Source organism: Megascapheus bottae, chromosome 19 (assembly GCF_031878675.1).
Source record: "Megascapheus bottae isolate mThoBot1 chromosome 19, mThoBot2.hap1, whole genome shotgun sequence".
NCBI lineage: Eukaryota > Metazoa > Chordata > Mammalia > Rodentia > Geomyidae > Megascapheus > Megascapheus bottae.
The window spans coordinates 5,379,100-5,405,296 of NC_143527.1; the positions used below are offsets into that span (position 1 = coordinate 5,379,100).

At 37.4% G+C, this 26,197-nt stretch overlaps 1 protein-coding gene across 1 annotated transcript in view; it reads right to left on the minus strand.

Moving 5' to 3' along the window:
- Positions 1-26,197, minus strand: part of Dok6 (docking protein 6) — a 254,819-nt gene that overhangs the window by 157,119 nt on the left and 71,503 nt on the right. Inside the window, exon 2 of the mRNA XM_090352975.1 lies at positions 34-141. Coding sequence (XP_090209101.1) covers positions 34-141 — 108 coding nt within the window. The remainder of the gene's footprint in view (positions 1-33; positions 142-26,197) is intronic.

Consider the following 26,197-nt stretch of genomic DNA (forward strand, 5'->3'; position numbering starts at 1 on the left):
CACCTCCAGGGGCCAGAGAGCACCAGGTCTTACCTTATGAAAGTTTCGGAAATAAGCCGCTTTTTCATCTGGAAATTTTTCTAACCTTCTGGGTCCTTTGCTAGATGCTTTCTTGAAAACCAACCAGCATCGTCTGAAAATCTGAAAGCAAATAAAGAAACCTGATTAACTTAGGTTTTCATATGAACTTTATAAGAAATGTTACCTATCCATTTCCTCTCCTAGGAGTGAATTTTGTAAGACCCATTTATTTTCTAGAGGACCTGTCGTCTTTGAGAGAAGTAGTAACCAACTAAAATAACAGCATTTTAACAGACGTGGTGCTTCCTATAAAATGAAATGAGTGACAAGGTTTTCAGTGTTTGTGGCAGTTGCCTGTAAGTAAATCACCTAGGCATGGATATCACATACACCATTTGTTCTCGTGATTCTACTTTCTGTGCTGGTGGACTGGGTTTTTCACAAAGTCATAAGGTACTTCATAACCTTGTACCTTGAAATGAGGCCGCTACGCTACTCTTCCAGCGCCCTTTCAGCCCTTATGTTTACTTTGCTGTGGTGTGATTCTTTTTTTAGTTAGTTTTGTGGTAGTTTTTTTTTTATGAGTCCTGTACTGTTCCCGAGTCCTCCAGTGAACTGGTATTAAAACATATAAATAGAAATGATGGCATCAGCCTCTGGCTTGTCTTGCTTCAGTGAGCTCAATTTTATGTGGATTTCTTTGGTGGGGGTAGAATTCTGGCCTTTGATATTTTCAAAGTGTGTGTGTTTCATGCTGTAACAGATTTAGGCCTGGCACACATGGGGGGAAGATGGGCTAGCACAGTGGTGGACGAACGAAGCTTTGGTGTTGGTGAGATTTGGCTTTGTATGATGTGATTGATACTTCTCACCAGGGTTATCTAGTGTCCATCCAGTAAATGAGGGTGTAGTGTGGGAAGGAGCGAGGATGTGACAGCCTGATCCATATTTTTGCGCACAGAATTTTCTCTACAAAGATCTGGTGATAACTCAGGTCCCTTTTTTCTTTCAGAATAGGTGCTTCATACAACAAGGACACACCACATTTTTTTCTGGTGAGAGTCAATTCTAACAAATACTTAGAATATTCAGATGCAGGGATTCAGTGTCCAGAGAAATTAGGTGTCTAAATGAGACAAAAGATAATGGAAAGGAGAAGGAGGAGAGTGATAATAGTGTGTCAGCTATACTATATACATTTATGGACATGATAATGCACAACCTCCTTTCAAAAATATCAATAAGAATATATGATTGTGTTTCTGACATGGGCCATAGAATTCATAAGACTAATATGCAGCTCCATCCCAGTCTTTTGCCAGGGCACGCATTCCATGCAAGCCATTCAGCCCTCTGAGCATGTGGTGTTACATTGACTTAGCAGAAAAAATGCTCCAATCACAGTATTATGTGGGGATAAAAAGAAATCATGAATGTTAAGATAACCCTGCGGTGAATACAGAAGAGTCACCAACTAAATGTTAAAATACAAAACAGAAAAAAGGCTCTTAGAAACTAGCCTGGCTTGGCATATCCAAAACCACAATCCATATTTCTCTACATTGTATGATAAAAACTGTCTTGTTCCAAGATAGTTTTCATATGGTCCCATAATTAGGATAATTAAATTATATGTAATATCAATAGACACAGCTATTTAAATAATCCACTGAATATAAATATCAGTTCCTGCTAATATTTCACTATGTGTTCAATATTGCTAAGCAATGTGACGAATACACATTTGAAAAAGAAAAAAATTACCAAACTTACACTTCCCAGAAAAAAAGTTTTATTCACAATATTTCAGTGTCTCCAGTATCATTCAAGTCTTTGCATTGGAGTTGGGGCAGTTATATGGTAATGCCGAAGCTTGTAATTAGAATATTTCAGTTTTTCTTGCAGGTTCTTCTATTCATTAAATATCTCGCCTCAGAGAACTTATGTAAGCTTTTTAAAAACAAAATTTCCTCATCTACAGATTAAAGTCTAGGTAACTCATGAAATCTCTCTTAGGATTCTAAGAGACCTTTCAGTGAACCCATGAGTATGTGTGAGTGTGAGTGTGTGTGTGTGTGTGTGTGTATGTGTATCTGAAAAGGGCCCACACTCCTGGGTTTGGGTACTGAGTCACGGTTTTCCAGATTCTCCTCTCTACCCCCAGGGATGGGATTTAGACATGAGGACTTGGAGCTAGTGAAGGTTGGTCTTGATGGCAGCATTAGTGCTTTTATGAGAACAGGGAGGAGGGATCTTGCCACCTCTCTCTATCTGCCTGCTTCGGAAGAGCAGGTCCTGTGAGCACAGAGCAAGGAGTCTATTGTCTGCAAACCAGGAGAGGACCCCATCAAAACCCAACCATGCTGGCACCCTGAGCTCAGACTCAGGCTGAAAAAGCATCTCTGGTTCAAGACCTTTGGTGCGTGGTGTTGTGTTATGGTAATCCAAGTGCTTAAGACAAAACACGTGCACACACGTGTACACACACCTGTACACACATGTGTATTTGGTAACGTGTGTATTGTTCCCTGTGATGAAAACGTTTCCATGTACCTGAGCAGCAGAAACTTAAGTGGCCACACACAAACTAGGGAGCAAGGATGTATACAAATATATACATATGTATGTCTATAAAATATTTTTCTCCTAGATATTGATTAATGTACTGGAGAATTTTAAGTGGAATAATAAAGTTCTCCTTAAAGAAATCTGACTCCATCCTTGTGATAAAAAGGTTTTTCTCTTTTTATACAGAGAAAAGATTGCTCTTGTTTCTTTTGGTACTTTAATTCTCATAGCCAGAGAACACTGCACTCTCCGTGGAAACAGTATTCGGCTCATGAGAACTCACATTCATTCACCGCCTCACTCACCTTAAGTTACGGTTAAACTAAACTGGAGATCAAAACTTAGGCAGCTCTTAACATTTACACAGCCAACAGTGTTGCAGAACAAACCAGATCAAAATGAGAAGAGAAGCCCCTAGTGCAGATAAAACTGATCTTTATAGCCTTCATGCAATAAGCAGTGTAACAATCATTGCTTGTGACTTATTTTTCACATGGTTGAGGCTTGTAAACAAATTCAAAAATAGGAAGTTTCCATAGGCTTTAACTAGCCTCTAATACCAGCATTCTATACAACCATGACATAGTTTTCAAAACAAAGATATTACCTTACCAAATAACTACCCAAAGTACTAACATAGCTATAAATTATATTCAGATTTTACCAGTTTGTTTTTTTCCCCGTTCTTGTGTTTCAAGAGCCAATGTAGACTCTATATCCCATCTACTTCCCTACGTAACGAGGCCCTCTATCATCTGTGACCTAGTTTTTCATTTTTTCTTTTCTTATTTTGGTCACTTGTGGTGCTTGAACTTGAGGCTGAGGTGCTGTCTCTGAGCCTTTTTGGCTGAAGGCTAGCACTCTACTACTTTGTGCCACAGTGGCATTTCCAGTTTTCTGGTGGTTTATTGGCAATAAGCGTCATGAAGGCTATCCTGCCTGGGCTGGCTTTGAACCACAATCCTGAGATCTTAGTTTCTTGAGTAGCTAAGATAAAAATGAGATTAATTTTCCATTTGTCCATGACCTTGAACTTTAATAATGTTCTACAATTTCTGTTTGACTTTTGGTATTTTTTTCATACTTCAGAAGTCTAAAGGAAACATATAGTAAAGTCATTAAAACAATTTATTGGGAAAATAATATGAATCTATCATGGCTACCAGCTATATTTTTATCTGATATCTTATCAAATTTTAAGTATAGAGAAAATAATAAGTGGCTAGTTTTTTAAAACATTGTTTTTGAGTTCATGCCTTCAGATATGAAGAATTTTCAAGTGCCATTTTGCATCAATGTGAAGTCAAATACAGTAGAGACAAGACACTGGATGCCGTTACCAGAATAAAATGAGCAGAAGCATGGAGACCTCACCTTAAGGCCTTCTCATCAAGTCTGATTTAAGTATGTTGGAGAAATTCCAGTGAAATGGGCAGCAAAAATGTCTGCCAGAGATGAGAAAATCACTCCTACGAGGGAGGGAAAACCCATAACAATGCCAAAGTTTCCATTTTGTTTATAAATGCAAGGTATATATAGAAACTGAGTCTGTGAAAGAGATCGAAAGAGTGAAATCAAGGATCTGATGTAGAGAATTGAGACATCGACGAATGGCATTCGCCAGCAATGGGTGGAAGGATGTGGCTCTTCTCCTCTGATGCTTCCTGGCTCCTCAAGGACACATGGAGTTACACAGACCACACATCTGGTTAGTGACTGTCTGCCAGAGGCTCTGCTTTCCCAGGTCTGTGCCCTAGAAGTGACATTGCTTTGTGTCCATATTACATAGTTCTTCAGGATGATTTACTTCCTCACTGAGAACCTTCCCCAAAGTATGCAGCCTGTCTCATCCAACTGGCTTCCGGGTACCCCCTGGATTTTTCTGAGAGACGACTCCATGTGGATGCCAGCACTTCAGAATTCCCTGTGAGCCCCAGCTGGTTCTCACTCCTATTTTCCACTGCAATAACCAGCCAGCCAACTTGCAATAATTAGATAGCCTCCTAATCCTCTTCCATCTGATAAAAAGCATTTTACCACATGGCAATCTTTTCCCCTTACTGCTTTCTCCTTTTCAAGGTGATTTTAGACAAAGGACACCCTTTCACCATTTAAGACTTACTTCAGAGTACATGGCAGATTTCTTGGCTTTCCTTCATAGCTGTAATTACATTGCTTAGCCAGCACTCATTCAGAGGTGTTAACTTCCCCATAGTTGAATCTAATGGGCCTATTCCATTACATGCTGTTGGCCTAATGAACCTTGTGCTTCTAGTATGAGTTTGGTTAGGAACTTGGAAGAAGTTTGGATTACAGGACTTATCAAACTCGAGTCCATTGCATTAAAGAAACATGGAGCTCTCAGAAACTTGGTATCTACAGATTTAGAAGAAGAAAAAAAACTTAGACCAGGAGTGTGACCTAGCAATAGAGTGATTGCCTAGCATGCACCAAAGCACTGGGTTCAATTTCTCAGCACCACATATACAGGAAAAGACAGCAGAGGTGCTGTGGCTCAAGTGGTAGAATGCTAACCTTGAAAAAAGTCAAGGATAGTGCCCAGGCCCTGAGTTCAAGCTCCAAGACTAGAAAAGTAAATCTCAAAGAGAGACACATTTGAGTATTTTCTATTTGAGTGGTTTTTTTTTCTTTCCGGTAAAAAGGTCCTATCTGTCTGTCTGACTGTCCGTCTGTCCATCCATCCAACCATCCATCCATATATACATACATCTATCTGGAAGGATGCTATCTATCATCTATCTATCTATCTATCTATCTATCTATCTATCTATCTATCTTTATCGTCATCATCATCATCATCATCATCACACCTACACATGGCACTGAAGGGCAAGGGTGTCTGCTATCTATTTGTGAGGTGTACCACAGGGGCCTTTCAAGGCAACGAACAGGTGAAGGTGTTTCTGGAGCAGGTATTATATGGCTATGCTAGGGGTGATTTCAGCCACTCAGTCCTGAGCCTTAGTCACTTGACAAAGTATGCTTTGTACTACTTAAGGACATTCACTTTGTTGTCTAAAGCAGTCAATAGACATCAGTACGTTTAAAGCACATAAGGGCTTAGCTTTAGCTGTATTTTCCATATCGAAATGAGTCAGAGTATTTCAACACTGACTCTTCTACTTAAGTGCTACGACTATGTGCACTAGAATCCCAGAATTCCTCTCACCAAGTCCTGTGTTCAGGTATTCAACCAGTACCCGAGAACTCTAGATTCTGTGACACAGCAGTTAAAAAATTGTAACCAAATTCATGTTTCCGTTCTTACAGAAGCACAATTCCTGCCCGTGGGGACTCTTGTTCCAGTGGGTGGACAGGTGACAGAGGATCAACAAGTGCATCTGTGAGTGGCACTGGCCCACTGTGCCAACTGCAGTGTCCACACAGCAGTGGAAAGAGGATGGCGGACACAGCGGGGAAGCCCTCCTCTCACTGAAAGTGAGCCACGTGGACATCTGGAGTGGGGTTTCCTTCTGAGACATCCAAGTGCCGATTCCCTCACATGGGCTCAGCCAAGAAACTCGGGGTGGAGGCGCCTTGGGCAGGCTCACTGAAATCAGAATCAGGTCATTGTCAAGGTCATTGTCAGCACACCTTGCCATGAGCTTTGGAACTGGACATCGGCATTTCCACCCATGTCCATGACAAACCTGTGAACAGAGCTAAGAACAGCTACTTCTGGAAGGAAATTTGCAAGTCTTTGTAAGAGTCAGGAAATTCTCAATTCCCAAGCCTGTGCCGCTTCCCTTCCTTATAAGTCAATTATGGTAACCAACAAACAAGAGATGCCATTAATAGTCCATCTTGTATTTCAACCTATAAAAATCAGTACCATCTAGCAGAACCTTAGAACACACTTTCAAGATTGCTTGAATTGGGCCACTTGCAGATTGCCAATGTAAACAAAGCCTAAATAAATACAATCTGTCTACATTCCGTACTGTGTACTTTTATCTTGGTTGAGTCCAGGAGCTTATTTCAACTACTCTAAGGAGTTATGCGAATGGGCAGGAATAAGAGGTCCCTTGAAAGGATCAGAGTTGATTTCAGCAGAATATGCAAAAGAGTCTGAATTAGTGAGCTCCACAAACACAGTCCCCAAATTACAAATCAAAGCTGACAGGAAAAGAAAAAAATCAGAATAACATTTAAAAAAATCAGTTCTACAGGAACCATCACGTAAATCAGCAAGGTACACAATGACTGTGCAATAAAATTAGTCAAACTGATTAAACAGACGGCAACACAACATGGCAGCCAGCCTGCAGACTAGGTATGCTTCTCAAGTTTTCCAAAGAACATATGAAAACCCGACAAATTAGAAAATTGGAAAGATTGAAATAAGACCATTCAACAACATAGAAGGACTTGTCACACAAAATGCCAGCACTGATTACAGGGACACAGTAAGTAAGATGCTGCTACAAACTGATGAGTTGAATGGAACAGGCACAATGTAGATATTTGGTATGAAATACTTTAAAGTCATGAAAAAAGGTTTTCCAATAGACAGATCTCTGATCACTGGGCAAACGTAATGAGAGTCAAATGAAAATTGACCTTCCCAGAATCCACTTCAGCTAAATTCTCTTTTATAATGCAAAAGTCAGCACGTTTATTAAAGAAAAGGCTCCTCTCATAGCTAAATGGAATTCCTATTCATTTATTCGTTTTAATCATGTTACGCTCCTTTTCCCAAATGATTTCACATCATTCTTGGTCTTAGGAATTGGACAGATTCTTGATATGACTATGAAAGATGCAATAATTAAAGCTAACATGAAAACAATATGGTAGCATAATAAATATGTCAGGGATCTCAAATTAGGGAAAATAGGACACAAGTACATAATTCTGAGAAAATAAATTAAAATAAGTAGGAATTGATTTATTTGATATCCAGGAAGAGTAAGGAATGAAAATCAAGTTTGGCTGAAAGGATATTTGGTATAGACACGATTGTGTAATGGAACTTACATGAATTTGGAATTATGAAAGAGAAAAGACAGTTAGGTATTTATGAAGAGGGGATTTGTACATCTCATCTAAGTTATGGAAGTCTTCAGTTTCACTGACACTCGGAAATCTGAAGGAAATGTCTGAGGAGACAATGTCTGTACTACAAAAATGAACTTGAAGATTTTCTAATAGCAAGCGCTGAGTGGAACCGAGAACAACGTGGCTGTCACTGCCCTGGAAGAAGTCTTCCCCGGTGACTCTGGATTTCTAAAATTCCAATAAAAAGTTACCTAGGGGCTAGCAATTCTTATCCTAGTCATGTACCTGGTAACAAAATGTGTACCTTGTAGGTGGTTGTGTTAGCCTTATTCAGAAAAAAATTGGGGTCCAACATTGTGATTTACATTGGAGAACTAAATAAAAGGCTACCTTGAAAAAAAATATCCAACTATGATTACATGGACAAATCCCCAAATCATGTGGAAGTAAAAGAACAGGTGACACAAAAGAAAGTACAATACTAGATTCCTCTACATCAACTCTGTGCATTGGCAAAACCAAATTCTGCTGCTTAACGACGTGCACTTGAATAACTTTCCTTCCCCTTAGGTGGTAAGAATCCCACAGTACCACAGTGGCTTCCATAACAAGCAACAAAAGGTGACGGGATGTAGCTGTGTGTGAGAGGAGCACGGTGGGAATTCTTGGCTGCTAATACTATTCTAGTTATCTGGAGGTATGCACGCCAGCATTTGATTGAAGCATTCTATCTAGAGTGTATGACATGTTGTCTATTTTTGTGGAATTACCCGTTTTAAAAGTCACCTCCTGGGCCAGTGGTTTCTGTTTATAATCACTGCTATTCAAGAGGTGATCAAGAGGATTGTAGTTTGAGGTCAACTTAGGCAAAAATGAGATACCCACATCTCAATCAGTAGCCAGATGAGTGGCACACACGTGTCTTCCTAGCTCTGGGGCAAGCCTAGCAGGAATATCAAGGTCCAGGCTGCCAGGGCAGGCACAGGACATCCTATTGGAAAAATAACAAAGGCATGAGGGAACAGAAGGCACTGTACAAAAGGAAATGTGCCCATGACCTGATTCATGCAATTTTATAATTCCTCTGAGCATCACCTCCATAGTAACAATAAACCAGTTTAAAAATAATAAAGGCAAAAGGGAGGTGGAGTGTTTAACTTAGGTAAGTGCAGGTTCTGAATTCAATCCCCCTCCCAATAAAATAAAAGGTAAAAGCATATTGTGTGTTGAAGTTTACACAGATCTTAGGGACTCCTGTTTGGTTTTGGTTCCTGATTCTAACAAGAAATGATAAAGAAATAGAGACAGAAGACTTGATCCCTCTGGGATTTCTCAGAATAGCAGATGGCTGTCTCAGATAAGTACACTAGCAGAGGTGCTAGGATAAACCATTCATTAGACTGAATACAGTACTGAAGCCAAAACCATTCAGCTCTTGCCCCAGATACTGGCACTGAAAAGTTCTTATATCTACTGTGCACAATTTCCAAAAATTCCTGACAGCCGCCGTTTATCTTTTAAAACCATCAATGGCTTTGAACTGGAGTCAGGGGGAACCTGTATTGTTTCTGGGGTCCTGAAAGGGAGGCAAAGTGGAATTATGGCTGAGGACGTGTTACTTTCTCATCTGGTGAGCAGTTACTGATACATGTGGTGGCTTCTCACACAGGCACGGCAAATTCTAACAAAAACACAGAGCAGCAAGCACAACAAATCATTAAAATTCAAGCAGTTTGCTGAAGCTCCTCCGAACACGCGGTGCACCCCAAAACTCCACTGAAATTTCTGGCTGCAGAGTCTGAGGTCCTTGGTCTTTGCCTTGATGGCTTCTCCCAATCCCATAATCTAAGCTAATGCCTCAGGTCTACCATAAAAGTAAACATTAAGTAATGGATACCCAGAGAGAAGACTGGGACCCATATCTCATTATTCTCACATGAAATAACTTATTTTCAATGATTATTCTTACAACATACTTGGCCTGAAGCTGCTTTATTTTCTAGATGACATTAGATGCCACCAACCAAAGTAATCCTAAGAGTATTCCTCAAGATTGTGGCTTGTTTGAAAGCTTCTGAGATTCTATCAAGTCCTTTTTTCCCCCTAATTATAACGGACAAGGTTTTATGTAACATCCCCATTCTGCCTAGGAGACTAACTCATCTTTTTCTCGCTCTTTATTCATAGCTACTTTCCCTTCTAGAGACTCACAACTACATGCCAACATCCTTTCTTTGTGTGTTATGAATAAATTGACAGTTGGTCCACCTAGTTTGTTATTTCAAGTGAAAATAATAGTTTCCTGGGAAGGAAGATGACTTGGAGCTTATCATGTGTTCCTGTTGAGTTACCATATCCTTGTACATTTTATAAATCAGCCATGTTGTAGTTCCCTTTTTTCTATTATCATTATTATTATTACTTGGCTGTCAACAGTACAACTCTGTATACCAAACATTCTGCCCAATACATTCCAATGAAAGGTCAGTATCTATGTGTATCTATATGTATGAGTCATACAGCTCAGTCCGTACGAAACAATAATTGTCCCAATAAGTATACACTTCTGTAACATCTGCTTTTAATAACTATTTTTCAAAATGATTACATATACTTGCTATTTTTAAAATTCACTATTACGCAGTCAATCATTCAAGATAATATATATCCATCGCACACAACTCCACCCATCGCTGCTAGCTTGCCTTCTTCTCATACACATCTATTTCTCCATTACAGAGTGACATTTCTCCTTAGTGAATCATCTTGGACAGTAAAATAGATTATAATTGGTTTGTAATTTCCATGGCTAAACTTCAAATTCAAATCACATAGTAAATATTCTTGGGCATTGTTAAAGAAATCATAGTTAGCGGTAAATATATAATTGCCTTCAAGGGACAGGCGGTTTGGGAAAACAGATGAACATACCAAGTATGTTAAGTAGTGTGTGTGTAATATGCATGTGGGAACAGTGTATGTATAAGTATAATATATATATATATATTTTAGGGAATGAATTCTCTTGTTGTATAAGGAAATGGTGGCTAGAAAAATGACACAGCAGAAGACAAATGAGTCATTCAAAGTGCCAAACACTTAAATATTCTTATTCCAGAAGATAAAAGGCAAAATGTAGCTGGCTTGAAAGAGACTTTAAACAAGACACCATGAGAAATATCAATTCTATTCAAATACTATAGAAGTTACATTAAGACATATTTTTCTCCTTATTCTTTTCATATTTATTTTTCATATAGATTCTCATGTATCAAAGTAACATTTCTCTCTTCAAAATGCAGTCATTCCAACCAAAATGACAGATGCAAAAAGAGCCTGTTTACTCTAGATTTCAATAAAATAATGATAGCTCTGGAGCTTTGTGGTATTTTTTCATATGTCACAATCATAAAACATCAAATTGAACATGACACTTTTATTTTTAATCTCTGCTTAAATTCAAATCCTTTTTGAAAATCTTTCAATCATTCCTTTAGGAAAAAATAGCAACCCTGAAAGCTTTCTAAGGAGCTTACTTTTGCTGCAAGCAATATCTTTGATATATCTTAGACAGGTTAAACTATACTGTCAATATACTTTTTAAGACACAGTTTTATAAAAATCATATAAAGCAGAGAGAATCTTCTCTGGCAAAGATTCTATCAGAATGAATTTTGGCCAGGTAACTTTTGAAAATATCACTAAAGTACATTTGTTAGAGATATAAGATATTCCTGCTTCAATGAAAATCATAACGGGAGTGTTTACATATTTATATAAGGTTCACATACTTTAAACACAAAAAAATAGTTCAGTTCTTACAAACTGGCCTTATTTATAATTAGTGTCTGATAATTAGCTTAGTGTAGATACCTAAAAGCAATTAAATCAACTAAACTATAGTCCACAACGTGTGTGTCACTGGGCTGAGCAGGGGAAATACGTAATAAAGGAATACGTTTTGGGAATGGAACTGATGATATATTGAATTTATCCTTGGTCACCAACATGCTATATGATATTGAACAGAATAAGGAGGTGCTGGGATCTATTTTTTTTCACAATGTGAGACTTGAAGTAGATCATTATTCAAAGCCCCTAAAAACAACAAAAAAATGGGCTACAAGGAGGATAAAAGCAATAATATGAATATGGGAATAGCTGAATTTATTATCCTGGCTTAATTGTTCAAAGTATAATTAAGAATCCTTTTGAGCCCATGCTGGTGGCTCAGGCCTGTCATCCTAGCTACTCAGGAGGCTGAGATCTGAGGATCGCGGTTCAAAGCCAGCCCGGGCACAGCATGTGACTCTTACCTCCAATGAACCACCAGAAAACGAGAAGTGGAGCTCTGGCTCAAGTGGTAGAGTGCTAGCCTTGAACTGAAGAGCTTGGGGATAGTGCCCAGACCCCACGATCAACACACACACACACACACACACACACAATTCTTTCATGATTTAAAAAAATGATTCTAGTTGTAAAGATTTTCAAGCACATAAAAATATAGAGAATATAGAAACCGACCCAGGAGAGTTCTACCAGCTAGAAACAGCCATGATTTTTAAATTAACCAATGTATAGCTCTGTCATTATAACATGAAAAAGTGGATCGATAATCAAACCAAGTAATAGAGATGTATTTTCGAAAAGCTAAGAATACTTAAGAGCAAAATATTTTCTTTGAACCTTTAGTTGTAACAAGATATATTTAGCTGGGCCACTTTGACCTATGACTATAAGCTCTAGCTCCCCAGGAAACTGAGATCCAATGGCAAGACTTCAAACTCAGCCAGAAAAGGAAAGCATGTGAGATCTTAATCCACAATTAACCGTCAAAGTGTCAGAAGTAGAGCTGTGATAGAGCACCAACTTTGAGTAAGAAAGCTAAGGGACAGTGCACAGGCACTGAATTCAAGTTCCTGTATTGACTCACCCACCTAACACACACACACACACACACACACACACACACACACACACACACACACACAGATTTAGAAGATTTCACTTTTTTCCGTATTTTAACGTAATAAATTCTGTTATCTAAATTCTGTTTAGAACTGACTACATTATGTAAACATCACTGAATTCACTATTTGCTCAATATCAAATAGATATTCTTTCAAGTTCTTGTTTTAAGGAAGGATTGTAGCATTCTTACATTCTTGATCTTATGCTCATTAATTATCTGGTCCATCGAGTCTTGGGAAGAATTTTGTATTTAATTTAAAAAATTTATTGTATATACCATAATTCTCTGTAAAGTATGACTACTGAACTGATATTTGGAATGATAATTGATAATACAATAATTTTTAGATAACATTTTCTGTCACTCACAACTATGTAGGTATCAATCTATTATGTTCTACAATCCACAGATTTATTATAATGATATTTAAAGCTCATCATGATCTTATTACTCTAAATTGTTTTCTTCTTTTGCTTAAAAGTCTGTATAACTCAAGATATTTACCTTTTAGTATGGCCCACGGAAGTGTGAAATTACTGTTTAAGAACAGAGTATTTAAACACAATAACATGATAGAAATGATCATTATGATAAAGTACACATAGCTAACCAGCTACTATAAATACTAGCAAGCTCATACACTAAGGACAAAGACATTACACAGTGATTGAGAAAGTTTAAAGCACACCAACTATGTTATTACTTATGAAAATAATAAACATTATAAAACAGGTGAATTCATGTGAAAGTATGAGAATAATAGAAATTTCAGAAATGATTACCCTTTGTACAACATCTTAATAACAACTATAAAATGCATTTAAAAAGATTCTCTGAGATCTACCAGTTAAAAAAGAGTAACAGAGATTTCAGAATATTAGTTGAACCTAAGAAATTTATTATATAGAAATCTATTGCTTTCCTCTTCAGCATCAAAGATGTGGAAATTTAAAAAGAATATATACATTTTACAATGAAATTGAAAATGTAAAATGTAGTTATAAATCTTAAAAAAGGTCATTAAGACTATCATAGAAAAATATACCTAACTTTTGGGGAAGATATGAAAGTCCTAAGTAACTGAGAAGATATATGAACCACACAATGATTCACATTGATTCTACTCATACTAATCTATAAATGCAATTTTACCAAAACCCTTACAAGACATTTTGTGCAACTTTACAAATATACAATCCTGACAGAGACTAAAGGAGGATGAGATAAAGGGTTTTACCTTCAACTAGAGACTTACAATGAAAGAAAAATAATCAAGACTATGCAGATTTGATGTGTGGTAAATAAAGGGCAGGATAAAATAAAGAATATACTTAATTGCTCACTAGACACAAAAATCAGTTCTAATAGGTGAGTGAACTTTGAAAATGTTTTGCAAATGTGTTTAATTTCTTATTTTCTAGATTTATTGAAGATATATATATATATGTGTGTGTATGCTAAAAATGAGCACTATAATGCAAATTACCTTACTTAATACTTGCTAAAGGACCTTTGTAAAAGACATTACATTCTACACAGAATTCGGTAAGAGCATGGGTATTTTACTTTGTGAAAGTCAATGAGCATACACAAAATTTTTTCTTAAAATTATATCTTACTCTATCTTCCTTTTTTCCCAGAAGGAATTAGGCAGAGACTCTTAAGTTAGTGGATTTGATTACATTATAATAAAATACAAAAGCCTTTATTGAAAGACAATTAGGCAAAGACACTGCAGTTTCCAAGACGGAGGCAAAATTCTCAACCCCACAGAACAACTACTTTAAATACACAAAACTACACTGAAATATACAAAAACTGTATTTTTAGTATGCAAGGAAGTATAGGTCCCTATGAACATATGATCAGTTACAATATGGTCCAGTTTCTTTAAAATATTTTAGTTACTATAGATGACTGAGAATGGAAGTTTTCAGTGATATAGCTCTATATAAAATTATATCACATCCCATATATCCACAATATAGTCAAGATCAAAACATGTCTTTCTCTACCCTAAAGGAAAAATAATTCTTTGAAAGTAGAATTGAATAACAAAAGACATTCTTGGATGAGTGGTGCTATTTAATCTCCCAATTGCACTCCCTCCTTCTCCCCTTCTCCTTTCCCCTCTTCCTCTCTCTGTCCCTCTCCCTCTTCCTCTCTGCTCTCAATCTTTCTTTCTCATTCTTTCTCTCTCTCATATAGACACGTACATAATACATAATACACAGTCAGTTTCTGAGGGTTAACACAAACTCCAGATTCCAAACATCTTTTTGTGAAACAATAAAAACTTAGTAATTTAGAAAATTTCCTAGATTTTTGAAATCCAATGGAAATATGAGGAAACAGCAGTCTACTTTAGCAAGGATGTAAACTTTAGACTTCAATATAATCTCTACATAAGTACATAATATTTCTACTTGGGACTGAAATAAAATAGTGATTTGGCTTATATATAATATATTCTAAAAAGTTTTCCATATTAATTTAAATGAAACTGTTACTAAAGTTTCTATACTGCAATTGTCAGATTAATAATTATATTTGCATAATATGAATCATTACATTTTTTTGCCGTTCCTGAGGCTTAAACCCAGAGCCTGAGCACTGTTCTTGAGCTTTCCTCAAGGCTAGAACTCTAACCCTTGAGCCACAGTAGCATTTCCAGCTTTCCTATATATGTGGTACTGGGGGGAATCAAACCTGGGTCTTCATGCATGCTAGGCAAGCACTCTACACTAGGTCAAACTCCCAGCCTCGAACCATTGCATTTTTATCCTTTTCAATGAAATAATGCTTAGTACTTTATTTTTATTCCATTTGACTGAAAAGAAAAAAATCTGTTGGCATATTGTTAGACATGAGTCATTCTGCATTTTAGAAGACATGACAAGCCACACTAAAAATAATTTTTGAAGGATAATGAGGATACAATGGAAATGGCTGTAATAGAAAAAACTGTCAGAACTAATTTTGAGTTAATATTGGAGTTATTCATTAATGATCAATATTATATGAACCCTCCGCTTAATCATACATACCTTACAATTTAAAATAAATTTGAAACAGTTTTTCATATAGTGTAGAGGGCTTTGATCTTTGTTTTAGCCATTCGTAACTAAAAGAGAGTTATGAGTATAGTTTATTTATGTTTCCTATTTCCTTTAGGGTATCACAAATTGCCACCTTTCAAGTTATCTTTATTTGTTTCTGAATGGACAGACTTTGAAACTGATGTCCTATAAAGCCATTCTTTTGGGGAAAAAACAACAACAACTTACTTCTTTGAATATTTAACCACCATCGAAATTGCAATTTTAAAGCAATTAAATTTCCAGAAATCGCTTCATGTTATCATCAGCGAATGTGCATTAAATGAAAATAATTACCTGTATTATCTAGGAAACTGCCACCTGATTTATCCAGGGTGTGTGTGTGTGTGTGTGTGTGTGTGTGTGTGTGTGTGTGTGTGTCTCATTGCTATGGCTGACAGATAAGTCTATGTACACCCCAAAAGAATTGATAGAGCAGCCTCCATTTTCACTTTTTTGTGAGTTTTAAACATGCTCATCTCAGGTAGCTATATAAAGGAGTTTCCACTCAACTTGCAGTTTGTGATTACAGTGCATCTCGCTCAAACTCTCCCCTCGCCCCCATTTCTCCCAAGGTTAGCCTCCACCTCTCCATTTTCCCACATGAACTTGTCTCATCACTTTTCTATAAAAGGAGGAAATTTCTCCCTTCCAGGGTTAGCAGCAGTCGTTCCAGGGTGGAGCCATCAAGCACAATGTCCTGCTGTGAGGATTAAAGCCCTTTGCTGAAGTCTCTTAATAAATATGCTTCTCCCCCAGGTAGCTGACTATAAAAAAAAAAAAGGCAACAGAGCTCCCTGTGAAAACAGAAAAGCACGCTTATCTATTTTCAGACTGTCATCAACATATTACACAGATTGTGTGGCTTAAGCATCAGACATTTATTTCTTACAGGATTGAAAAATGGTTAAACCAATGGCAAAGAGCCAAGCTGAGCAAGTTCCTTCTTTCCAGTTCCCTGCACATAAGGTCTCCTGGCTGTGGACAAGAGAACCTCTCCTTACACAGACCCCAATTGCACAGGCCAGCCCCTAACGTCCACCCTTCTCTCTGGAATGCCAGCACATGACAGAGGCTAGCGACACTCTGGCTCAAAGGGACACTTTAGCATGGAACAGTGTCTCAAACACTTTGAAGAGGAGCATGACAATATCCTCCACACCAACACGGGCTTTTCATTGAGAACAAAACATCGTATGACCTCAGCAAGGAGGAGAGTGAAAACAGACTGAGTGATGATGAGGACTTAAACTTGGAAATGGCGGACTTCGGGAATGAAAGACTTTAGGGATGAGAAGGATGGGATGAATGCCAGCCCAAAGCTTTCAAATGTGCTGGACCCCAAGAGGTGACTGTGGCCTGTGGGTTCATGAGCCAGTGTGGAGAGGGAGGGAGGGTTAGAGAAGGTGACTGGGGCAGAGACCAATCTGGTGGGATTCACGGCACAGCAGAAAACCGCTTCTCTGGTTCCCGTGTGGCAGTGTGGGTCTCCGGACTGTGACACACGTGCTGTGTAGACAGGCATGGTGGAGGGCCTTGAGCACTGGACTGGAGAATCTCTAATCTGTGTTTGTCTCTGGCACTTCCTCCCCAACAGTTTTGGAAGGGGTGGTTAATCATTATTTATCTGTCATTTATGGTTCTTCCAGGTGTTATGTTGAGGACAAAGAAGATTACCTGTAGGAGCCGACATAGAAACACTCCAAATACTGCTAAGTAGGAAAAGGACTGTTTTCTGTTGGAAATCTTCGTGTCAACCAGAGTTTCAAGGAAGAAAATCTGAGAGGTATTTGGGACAAAGAACACATGATTATTATGTCACGGAGTTCTCTGTTATAGAAGCTTGTGATTGCTGAGACTCCACACGCATTCGTGTCCACTGTGGAAGGAATGAAGATTGCTCTGACAGACAGGAATCCTACTTTGGAGAATATCATTTGCATTGCGTTGACGAGTGAGTACAATAGTGCTGGCTCTGGGAAAGTAAATAAAACAGACAAAACAGATTCATAAAGCACTGAAAGGCATTCTTGGTTAGGAGTGAAAGAGAAGGAAATCTAAAAGTTTCACTTTTAAAAATAAAGCCTATAATCCAAAGAGTACAAGAGTGATGACTCAATATTTAGGTATCCAAGGTTATGGACGTGGTCTTGAAGATACAAATATAACTACATAGACATAAAAATCTATGATGAGATATATACTCTATAGACATAATGTTATATTATGTAGATCAATATGTATCTATGACATACAAATTCTCAGCTTAATTTCAATTGTGTTCTAAAATCTATGTGCCAGTGATTACATATAGAGATACCCTTCTTGAATACTTGTTTGTTAAATATGACAGTTGAAATATGATGTAAAAATCAGTGTTAATAAAATCTTTTAAAATAAAAAAAAATAAAGTCTATAACCAAACTCAAAGGACTAAAAAAAAATTTATATATTCAAACAAGAACCTCAAAAGACTTGTCTTAAACATGAGTCTAATGGACAGGTAACATTCACTTTAGGCAGTAAATAAATAGTTTATAATTTAATTTCTTTTTATTGCATGGGAGGACTTATGGGATAGTATACACATGTGAAAGTGGGTTAAAAGTGGAAGAGAACAGAGAAAGAGGAAGAGAGAAGAGAGAAAGAGAGAAAGGAAGAGAGGAAGGGGGAGGGAGGGAAGGAGGGAGGGAGAAAGAGAGAGGGGGGAACTAATAGACCATGCCACTGCAAGTTGTGACCTCAAAGATCTGATATTCCAGAATGCAGGTGATTTTGCTCAGATAATCTGTGCAGTTCCGGGTCCATCTCATACTGCTAGAGTCTACTTTGCTCTCTGGATCTGTCAGAGCAAAGAAATTCACTTTTGTTTTCTCCTTTCATGGAGAAAGGTGATACTGAATTACTGAACAAGTTCTGCCAACTGTTCTTAAGGGATTCTATTTTAATCATTTCAACCCAGGAGAGGGCTGAGCAATGAAACATAATGCATGATTGTGCTCAAGATTAATTAATGAGATCTGGATGGGACTTCAGCCTAGATGATGGATACTCAGTCTAGGGAGATCCAATTTTATTAAACTTCACATTAAAATAGAAAGCCTGAATGAGTACAAGCATGGACGCAGGGCTATTTACAGTTCACTGGCGCTGTAACAGCTGCCAAGATTAGAGCTTTCCTTGGAGAAGCAGGTTTACTAGCAACGAGGGTTAAGCTGTACTTCAGGGAATCTTCTGGATAAATGCCAAGAATGGAATCAACATTCTCCCCACACCAATTCACCGGGACCTGGAAGCCTAGTATTTATTAAATTATTGGCAAATTATATATCCTCTTATTTCATATTCTGAAAAAATAGAATATTTTTATGTATATAATAGTAACTGGATGTGCTAGACTATGGGAAGGAAAGATAGAAAACAGCTTCTCACTTGGCGTCCTTAGTTTGCCAGATATTCATAATTTAATTTGTGCATCACAACCTTAGTTTCTGCATCTGTAAAATGCATCTCTCATACTGGAATTTAACTTCTCTGACTATGTCACCAACAAGCTTAAAATTCTCCAATGGAATAGAATTCAGCCAGCTAAAACAAGTAGAATCACAATTTTGTAAGCATAAAAAGAAAGGTGCCTTTTCAGGTAGGCTTTCTCTGTGCTCAACATCAGTAAGTAGTCTTAGTACCAATTTAATATTAGTGAAATTATGAAAAGTTGTAAGACCAAAATGGAATGCAATTAGGAAGTAAGAAATTAGTAAGAAATTTGGTGAAATTTCAATTTACCCAGTAATGCATTTGTTGGTAAATTTTCTTTTATTGGCATTTTTGTGGTGATGTAGAGGGGTTACAGTTACACAAGTCAGGTAAAGGGTATACTTCTTCTTCAACAATGCCACGTTCCAAGTTTTTCCCTTCATCCTCATCTGCAAATACACAGTTCATTTTCAGCATCGCCTTTCCTGAGCACACAGGGAAACTTTCACTTCTGTACAAACAGCTTAGGGTAGTAGTAGTCATCCTTGACAAAAGTGGAAATAATCTAAATAATCTAACTGATCATCTGCCGAAAGGAAACAAAAAGATAACACATGGTTTTGGAAATACTATATGTTATTATTCAGAAATATAAAGGACTGAAATACGGACATATGCTATACTAACAACAGTGATAAGTGACTGATATCAGTTATAAAGCATGACTATAAACAAATGACTAGGAAACAATGACCAGTGCTTGCTAGGGTGAGGAGACTGGGGATAAAAAAGAGGGTTCCTACTAAAACTGAAGGAGTTCTTTTTTCTGGTAATGGAAGCATTTGAGATTTGGGTGATGAATTTGCACAGGTTTGTGTGTAAACTGAAAACTATTAAACTGAATAAAATGGTTGAATGATAGGATATGCTAATTACATCTCACTAAAGCTGATACAATTTAATAAGGAAAATGGAAGTAGCAATAGATTTACCTTAAGACATTATATTCTATGCGCACGGACTTAATGAATTTTCATTAGATCAGTCCTAAACTTTATTGCCCATGTATTTATTATGCAACCATAGAAAAATAGGCCACAGGCCACATTTATTCATGACTCCAAGAACTAAGAATTGAATTTTGGACACTGGCTGAAAAATGAAAAAGACAATTTCATAACAGGTGTAAATTATATGTAATTTGAATTTTAGTGTTCAACAGTTTTATGGAAACACTACCACACTCATTCATGGATTTGCAGTGGTTACTTTTATGTTCCAATAGTGGAGTTAAGTAGTTGTAAAAAAGACTTTATGGTTCACAAATCCAAAATATTTGCTCTCCAGCATTTTATAGCAACCCTCCCCCCCGCCCAAACTGTCAAATTTCCCTTTCATGGTTAAGTAGTCCAAACCATGAAAGAGACAGCCATATGTGGGAATGCAAGTTTGGATTAAGTGCGGGAGTGAGTGTTTGAGCTAAGTGTAGAAGAGAGTGATTAGACTGTGATCATGAGTGTTTAATTTAATGGTGGGGACATGTTTGGACTCAAACAAGCACTCTGCCAGTGCACAGACAATTTGGAGTCAAGTCAGCATTGAAAAATTGTTTATTGATCTGTGTTTCCTTGTCTTTTTCAGAATCAACATTCTGGAACAATTACCATTCAATTTCTTAAGGATTTCCCAAGCCTTCAATATGAAGTAGACAACCCCAAATCAAAAAATATGCAAAATCATACTTAATTGGCTTCAAAACTTTATACAGATATAAAGGAATATATATACATATATATATATGGCTTAGAAGTCTTACATTTTACAATTAAATTAAAATAAGAAAATCCAGGGTTTTTTTTGTTTGAGTGGAATAGTTTGACATTTGAGAATAATGTCAGGTATGTGCTTAACTGCATTTTCAGTGAAGAAAAACTGTCAAGTTTATTACCACCTCAAGCCTAGAAAGTCTACAGAAACAGTACAGAGATGCCTTAAAATTCAGAAACACATCTACCACAAGACCCACTGTCCATGTCTGTGTACAACTGTAGAGGCAGGAAGCAAACGAGGCCTGTGTGGCCCTGCTCAAGGCACCATGATTCACGACAGAAGCTGGAAGTTCATGTGCCTGCCAGAAGACGAGGAAAGAAAAGAACATCCAGAACAAAGACAAGCTCCCAGACTCAAAGCACTGCCCATTTTGTATGTGGTATCAGAGAAGCTCCAAAGGGTCTTGATATCTACCCACCTAAAGATAATTATAAAATGTAATTTATCAATGTAATTCTGGAAATAGTTTCAGATATAAGCATGTGTATGAAAATTATGGCTTTTTCAAAGAAAGAATTTCTCCTTCCTTGAGTAAATTTGCAAGAATAGCATTTTAAAGCCGACTCGTTCAGTATTGGTAGGAATACATAATACATAATTTCAAGAGAATAAAAATATTCAACAATACTAACTGATGTAAGAGACATATTCCTCATTCCATTTTTAAAATATCATAATCAACACAAACTTATCCCTTTCTGTTTCAGAATCTTTTCACCAGTTTCAGGCTATTGAATAATTATTGATCTGCTTTGCAAAACTATATGCTGAAATTTTTAATGCATCTGCCATTATTTTTTTCCCAATTAAAAGGATCAGTTCTTCATTTGTATTCTGAACAGCCATATTCAGTTTACAAACATTTTAAATGCGAAACTGTTTAAAAAAGTTTGTGATATCTTCTATTTAAAGCCATGTGTGTGGGAAATTTATATAGCTAATATGAAACATATAGACAACATGCTTCCTGCCGTCGCCTCTGCTCTTTGATGAGGCCCCCAGACACCTCAACCTTTTCAAGAATCACAGATGCCAGGAAGGTGACCCTCACATTCCATCACACACTAGACAGGTCTATTCTTAACAAAACTTTAATTTACACACATCATCATCGGAAAGCTGGACAACGTTCAATGAAGCACAGTAGGTGTGATATAAAAAAAATTTAAAGTACTGTTTTTGAGAGTAGGTTGCTTGACCAAATAGAATGTTAATCTCTTCATATGTGAACATTAATTCATTCTGTAAATCTGTTCCTACTCAGAACTGCTTACTTTGACAGCAGTGATGATACCACACATTTAATTTGTCTTTCAAACACAAAGTACCACCACCACCTCTGCCCCCAACCTGAATACAGCAGTCACTGTACGAAGCACACTGGCTTAACTTTTAAAAATCCCTGAGAATTAAACTTCTGCTCTTAGACTGATCTAGACATATATTTTCACTACTTCACTACTGAACTGTAACAAATTCTGGATGGAAGTTGGAAAAACATTTGGCATTGTAAACTTGACAGAGAAAAGCTGTAGATGAGTTGCTGAGTATTTAATATTAAGGTCATGTCAGCTTAGTGCATCTGTTCGCCAGTGGCCTGTGGTTCAGGCATCCTTTACCTTGATTTGCCAGTGAGAGCATTCAAGGGACATCAGCAATGAAAACATTATTGGGTACTAGAAAGCAGCATTTTCTTGGCTCACTGCTCCTAGAGCCAGATCTAAACAGTTGAAAAACAAACAAATGAACAACAACAACAACAAAAAAACCCAAGGGAAAATATAGGGGGGAGGGGAAGGAAATCAAAGAGAGAAAAGGTGGGAAAGAACTTTGTAGAGAAAAAAAGTTGCTTTTCAAACAGTGAGCCTCAAATATGTATTTTTTGTTAGTGTATCAATATCTGAATACAATTATGAAAGTCAAAATATTTTAATCATTGAACAAAACATGTGTATTTAACCTAAATAGAAAAAGTGGATAAACTTATGGATAACTTCTATAACATTTTTTACACCAAATCAATGTTACTAAGCTACAATATGTGTGTATTTCAGATCATCACTACATCCAGTAGTATATATTATATATTATATACTACATATACATTTCATGTTAACCTACACAAACAAACTTGAAAACGTTTCCAAGCAATTATTTTAATGTATCAGGGCCTCGTCTCCTTTATTTCCTTTTCATGCAACAGTTCTGTGAGATGAAAGCCTTGGCTCTCTGTAGAAATAGCGGGTGGAGCTGAACTGTGTTCATTCTGGACTCAGAAACTGAGGTTTTGCTAAATCATCTGAGAGAAGCAAAGGCTTTCCATTACATACAAAAACATAATGCAGTAAATTACTTGTATTATGCTTTTCCAGTAACACCAATGTCCCTGTCAGCAGGTTTCTAAATCCTGTTCTGCCCCAGCCCTTCAGATCTTCTGCCAGGTGTCTTCCTCTTTGTGGGAGGAATTGCAGTGCCTCGTGCCTCCTTCCCAGGTCAGGTCCATCACCTGGCTCAGAAGGCAGGGAAATTCCAGTTATAGAATCCACCTTCCTCAGCAAGCAAGGAGAACAGAGAAATTTCTGTTATTTTAATTTTATCTGTGTGAATCATGAAGTGATGAGCATTTGTGTATCAGATCTATTTTCTGCCATTTGTTTATTCTGATTTATCTTAATCTGGTTAACTCATAAATGATTGTGTAATTTAGACACTGAATATTTTCCTTTCATTCATTTTTCACATGAATTATTCATCTGTCATGACGGTCAATAAAATGTGATGTTCTACAGAATCCCAGAATAATTTGTGCAATATTCATTTCTGGTGCCCAATAGAAAATCTTTGAAGTTGAGGCCTCGATAAGAAATATACATGTCTCAGACCCATCAATTCTAGTTTTTAGTACTTTTAATTATACTCAAATAACTGAACATTTTTAAGCCACTCTAAGATTTATTATTAGCAGGATTTTTGTCATGTATTCCACTGAGTCCAGTAAAGCTTAAGTACATAGTATGAGATTATGCAATGCCAATATGTGCCTGATATGCTACCTGCTATTTCTCATAATGTTTTACTTTGGTGCTCACTGGGTTTTAAAAGGATTCTTTGTACAGAGGACATATGCAAAATTAATCTATGTATTATCAAATACAACTCCTTTAATGTTGCTATAAGGCTTTCTAACTTATTTTTGTAATACCTCAATTTTAGTAATCAAATGATGGTGGTTGAAAGCCATGTAAACAAATGCTTTTTTTTTTTGCCAGTCCTGGGCTTGAGCTCAGGGCCTGAGCACTGTCCTTGGACTTTCTCAAGGCTAGAGCTCTACCACTTGAGCCTCAGCACCACTTCCGGCTTTTTTCTATGTATGTGGCACTGAGGAATCGAACCTGGGTCTTCATGCATGCTAGGCAAGCACTTTAACCACTAGGCCAAACTCCCGGCCTAACAAATGCTTTTTATTGATAGTACACCGAAATACTGTAAGTAAGAGCAGCACAATATTTTCATGAATAAGTAAGTTGTGTCCTTATAAATGACCATAAAAAGAAGCTGCTTAGGAAGAAGTAGCAGAAAACCAGACCAAGGAAACATTTAACTCAAGTAAAGAACAGAGCACTTTGGGAAAAAAGAAAAAAGAGAAGGAGGAAGAAAAAGAGGAAGAGTAGGAGTAGAAAGGGAAGCAAGGACTGAAGAGGCATGGGGGAATTTGGGTGGGTAGGTATTCACATTTCTGCCAACAGATTCTTTCAAAATTGTAATATTGTGCAAACAAGTTGTTTGTCTTTCAGATCATAAATACCATATAAACTTTAGGAGTACTGATAAGATTCTTTTATTTTCCAAGTAGATCTTGAAATATGTATCACAAGTAATAATCACACACTGAGGTACTCACTAGGATTCTTCATCTCCCCCCCCCAAAAAAAAATCTAAAACAAGAACTCAGCAGCCAGGAGTCACAGCCGCAGTCACCATGAGAGACTGAAACCCCAGGTCTTGCCAGGTGAGGTATAAACACATAATCTGGCCTAAGAAAAGCAGGCCTGCGGCTACTGACATTTAATTCATGGAAAAAATAATAGCTTAATATCCAGAGCATTTATGAAAGCTCAATCCGGACGAAGGATTGCTCGAGGCCATAGAAACAGCACAATTCCATCTTCATGTTATTTACTCCTGAACACAGTTCCTCTAAGTAAAGGACATTGAGCACTCTAAGATGACATGTACTGTCCCTTGAACACAGGGGTCCTCAGTTTACTGGAATCCAGGGTGAGAGGCTAAAAGTGGCCCAGAGGGAGTAAAACACTCTATTGAAATTGAAACTTGAATGATTTTTTTTTAATTCATCAAAACAAAACAGTCCAACTTCTAGTGACAGTCACAACCAATTATTGCATAGATTCACACAAAAATGATTTCACCCGAAGACATGGCTTACGCATGCTCAGTCCATGGCTTCATCCTGTCATCCAAAGACATCTAAGAGTAAAGTCTACCAAACAGTGTGAGGGATTCCTCTCACAGGTTAGAGAACAATGCACAACGAAGAGCTATGATTGCAATCCATAAGCCAGAGTAGAGAGGTCCTTCTCTGGGCAGAACTCTCCCTGGCTAGATGAAGACGGAACCCACTCATCCTCTTGTCTACACGGTGATGAGGCATGCGTTCCTCTACTGGAGCTTAATAAGCACACTTGAATCCCTCTGCTTCATATCCACAATGAGCGAGATAACGCAATCCCATCTGAAGGCTCCTAGAGGGGCCTAGTATTTCAATATCTCATCCCTCTTCTAAGGACCTGCTGTGTGCTCATGTCTACGAACAGATCTGTGGGAAGATATTTGTGCCAACATTACAATCGCATGCTTCAAGGTTTTGCTATTTACACTGATGCTGGTTGGGGGGGTGAAATATAGGGAGAGAATTATAGTTGAAACATGAAAAATGAAAATTGCTAAAAATAACCACAATAGTACTTTTAAAAATTGGTAAGATACCAAGACGGGTGGGGGGTGGGGGGGAGGGTAATGGGTACCAAGACATGTGAAAGGGTATCAATGTATGTGAATTAATGCACCTTCTATCTGGCAAATATCATGTAACCCTTTTATTAATTACAATAAAAATATTTTAAAAATTGGTAAGATAAATCTATTGTCAGGAAATGGCAGAAACTTTGGCCTTCAGAGAAGCCATCGA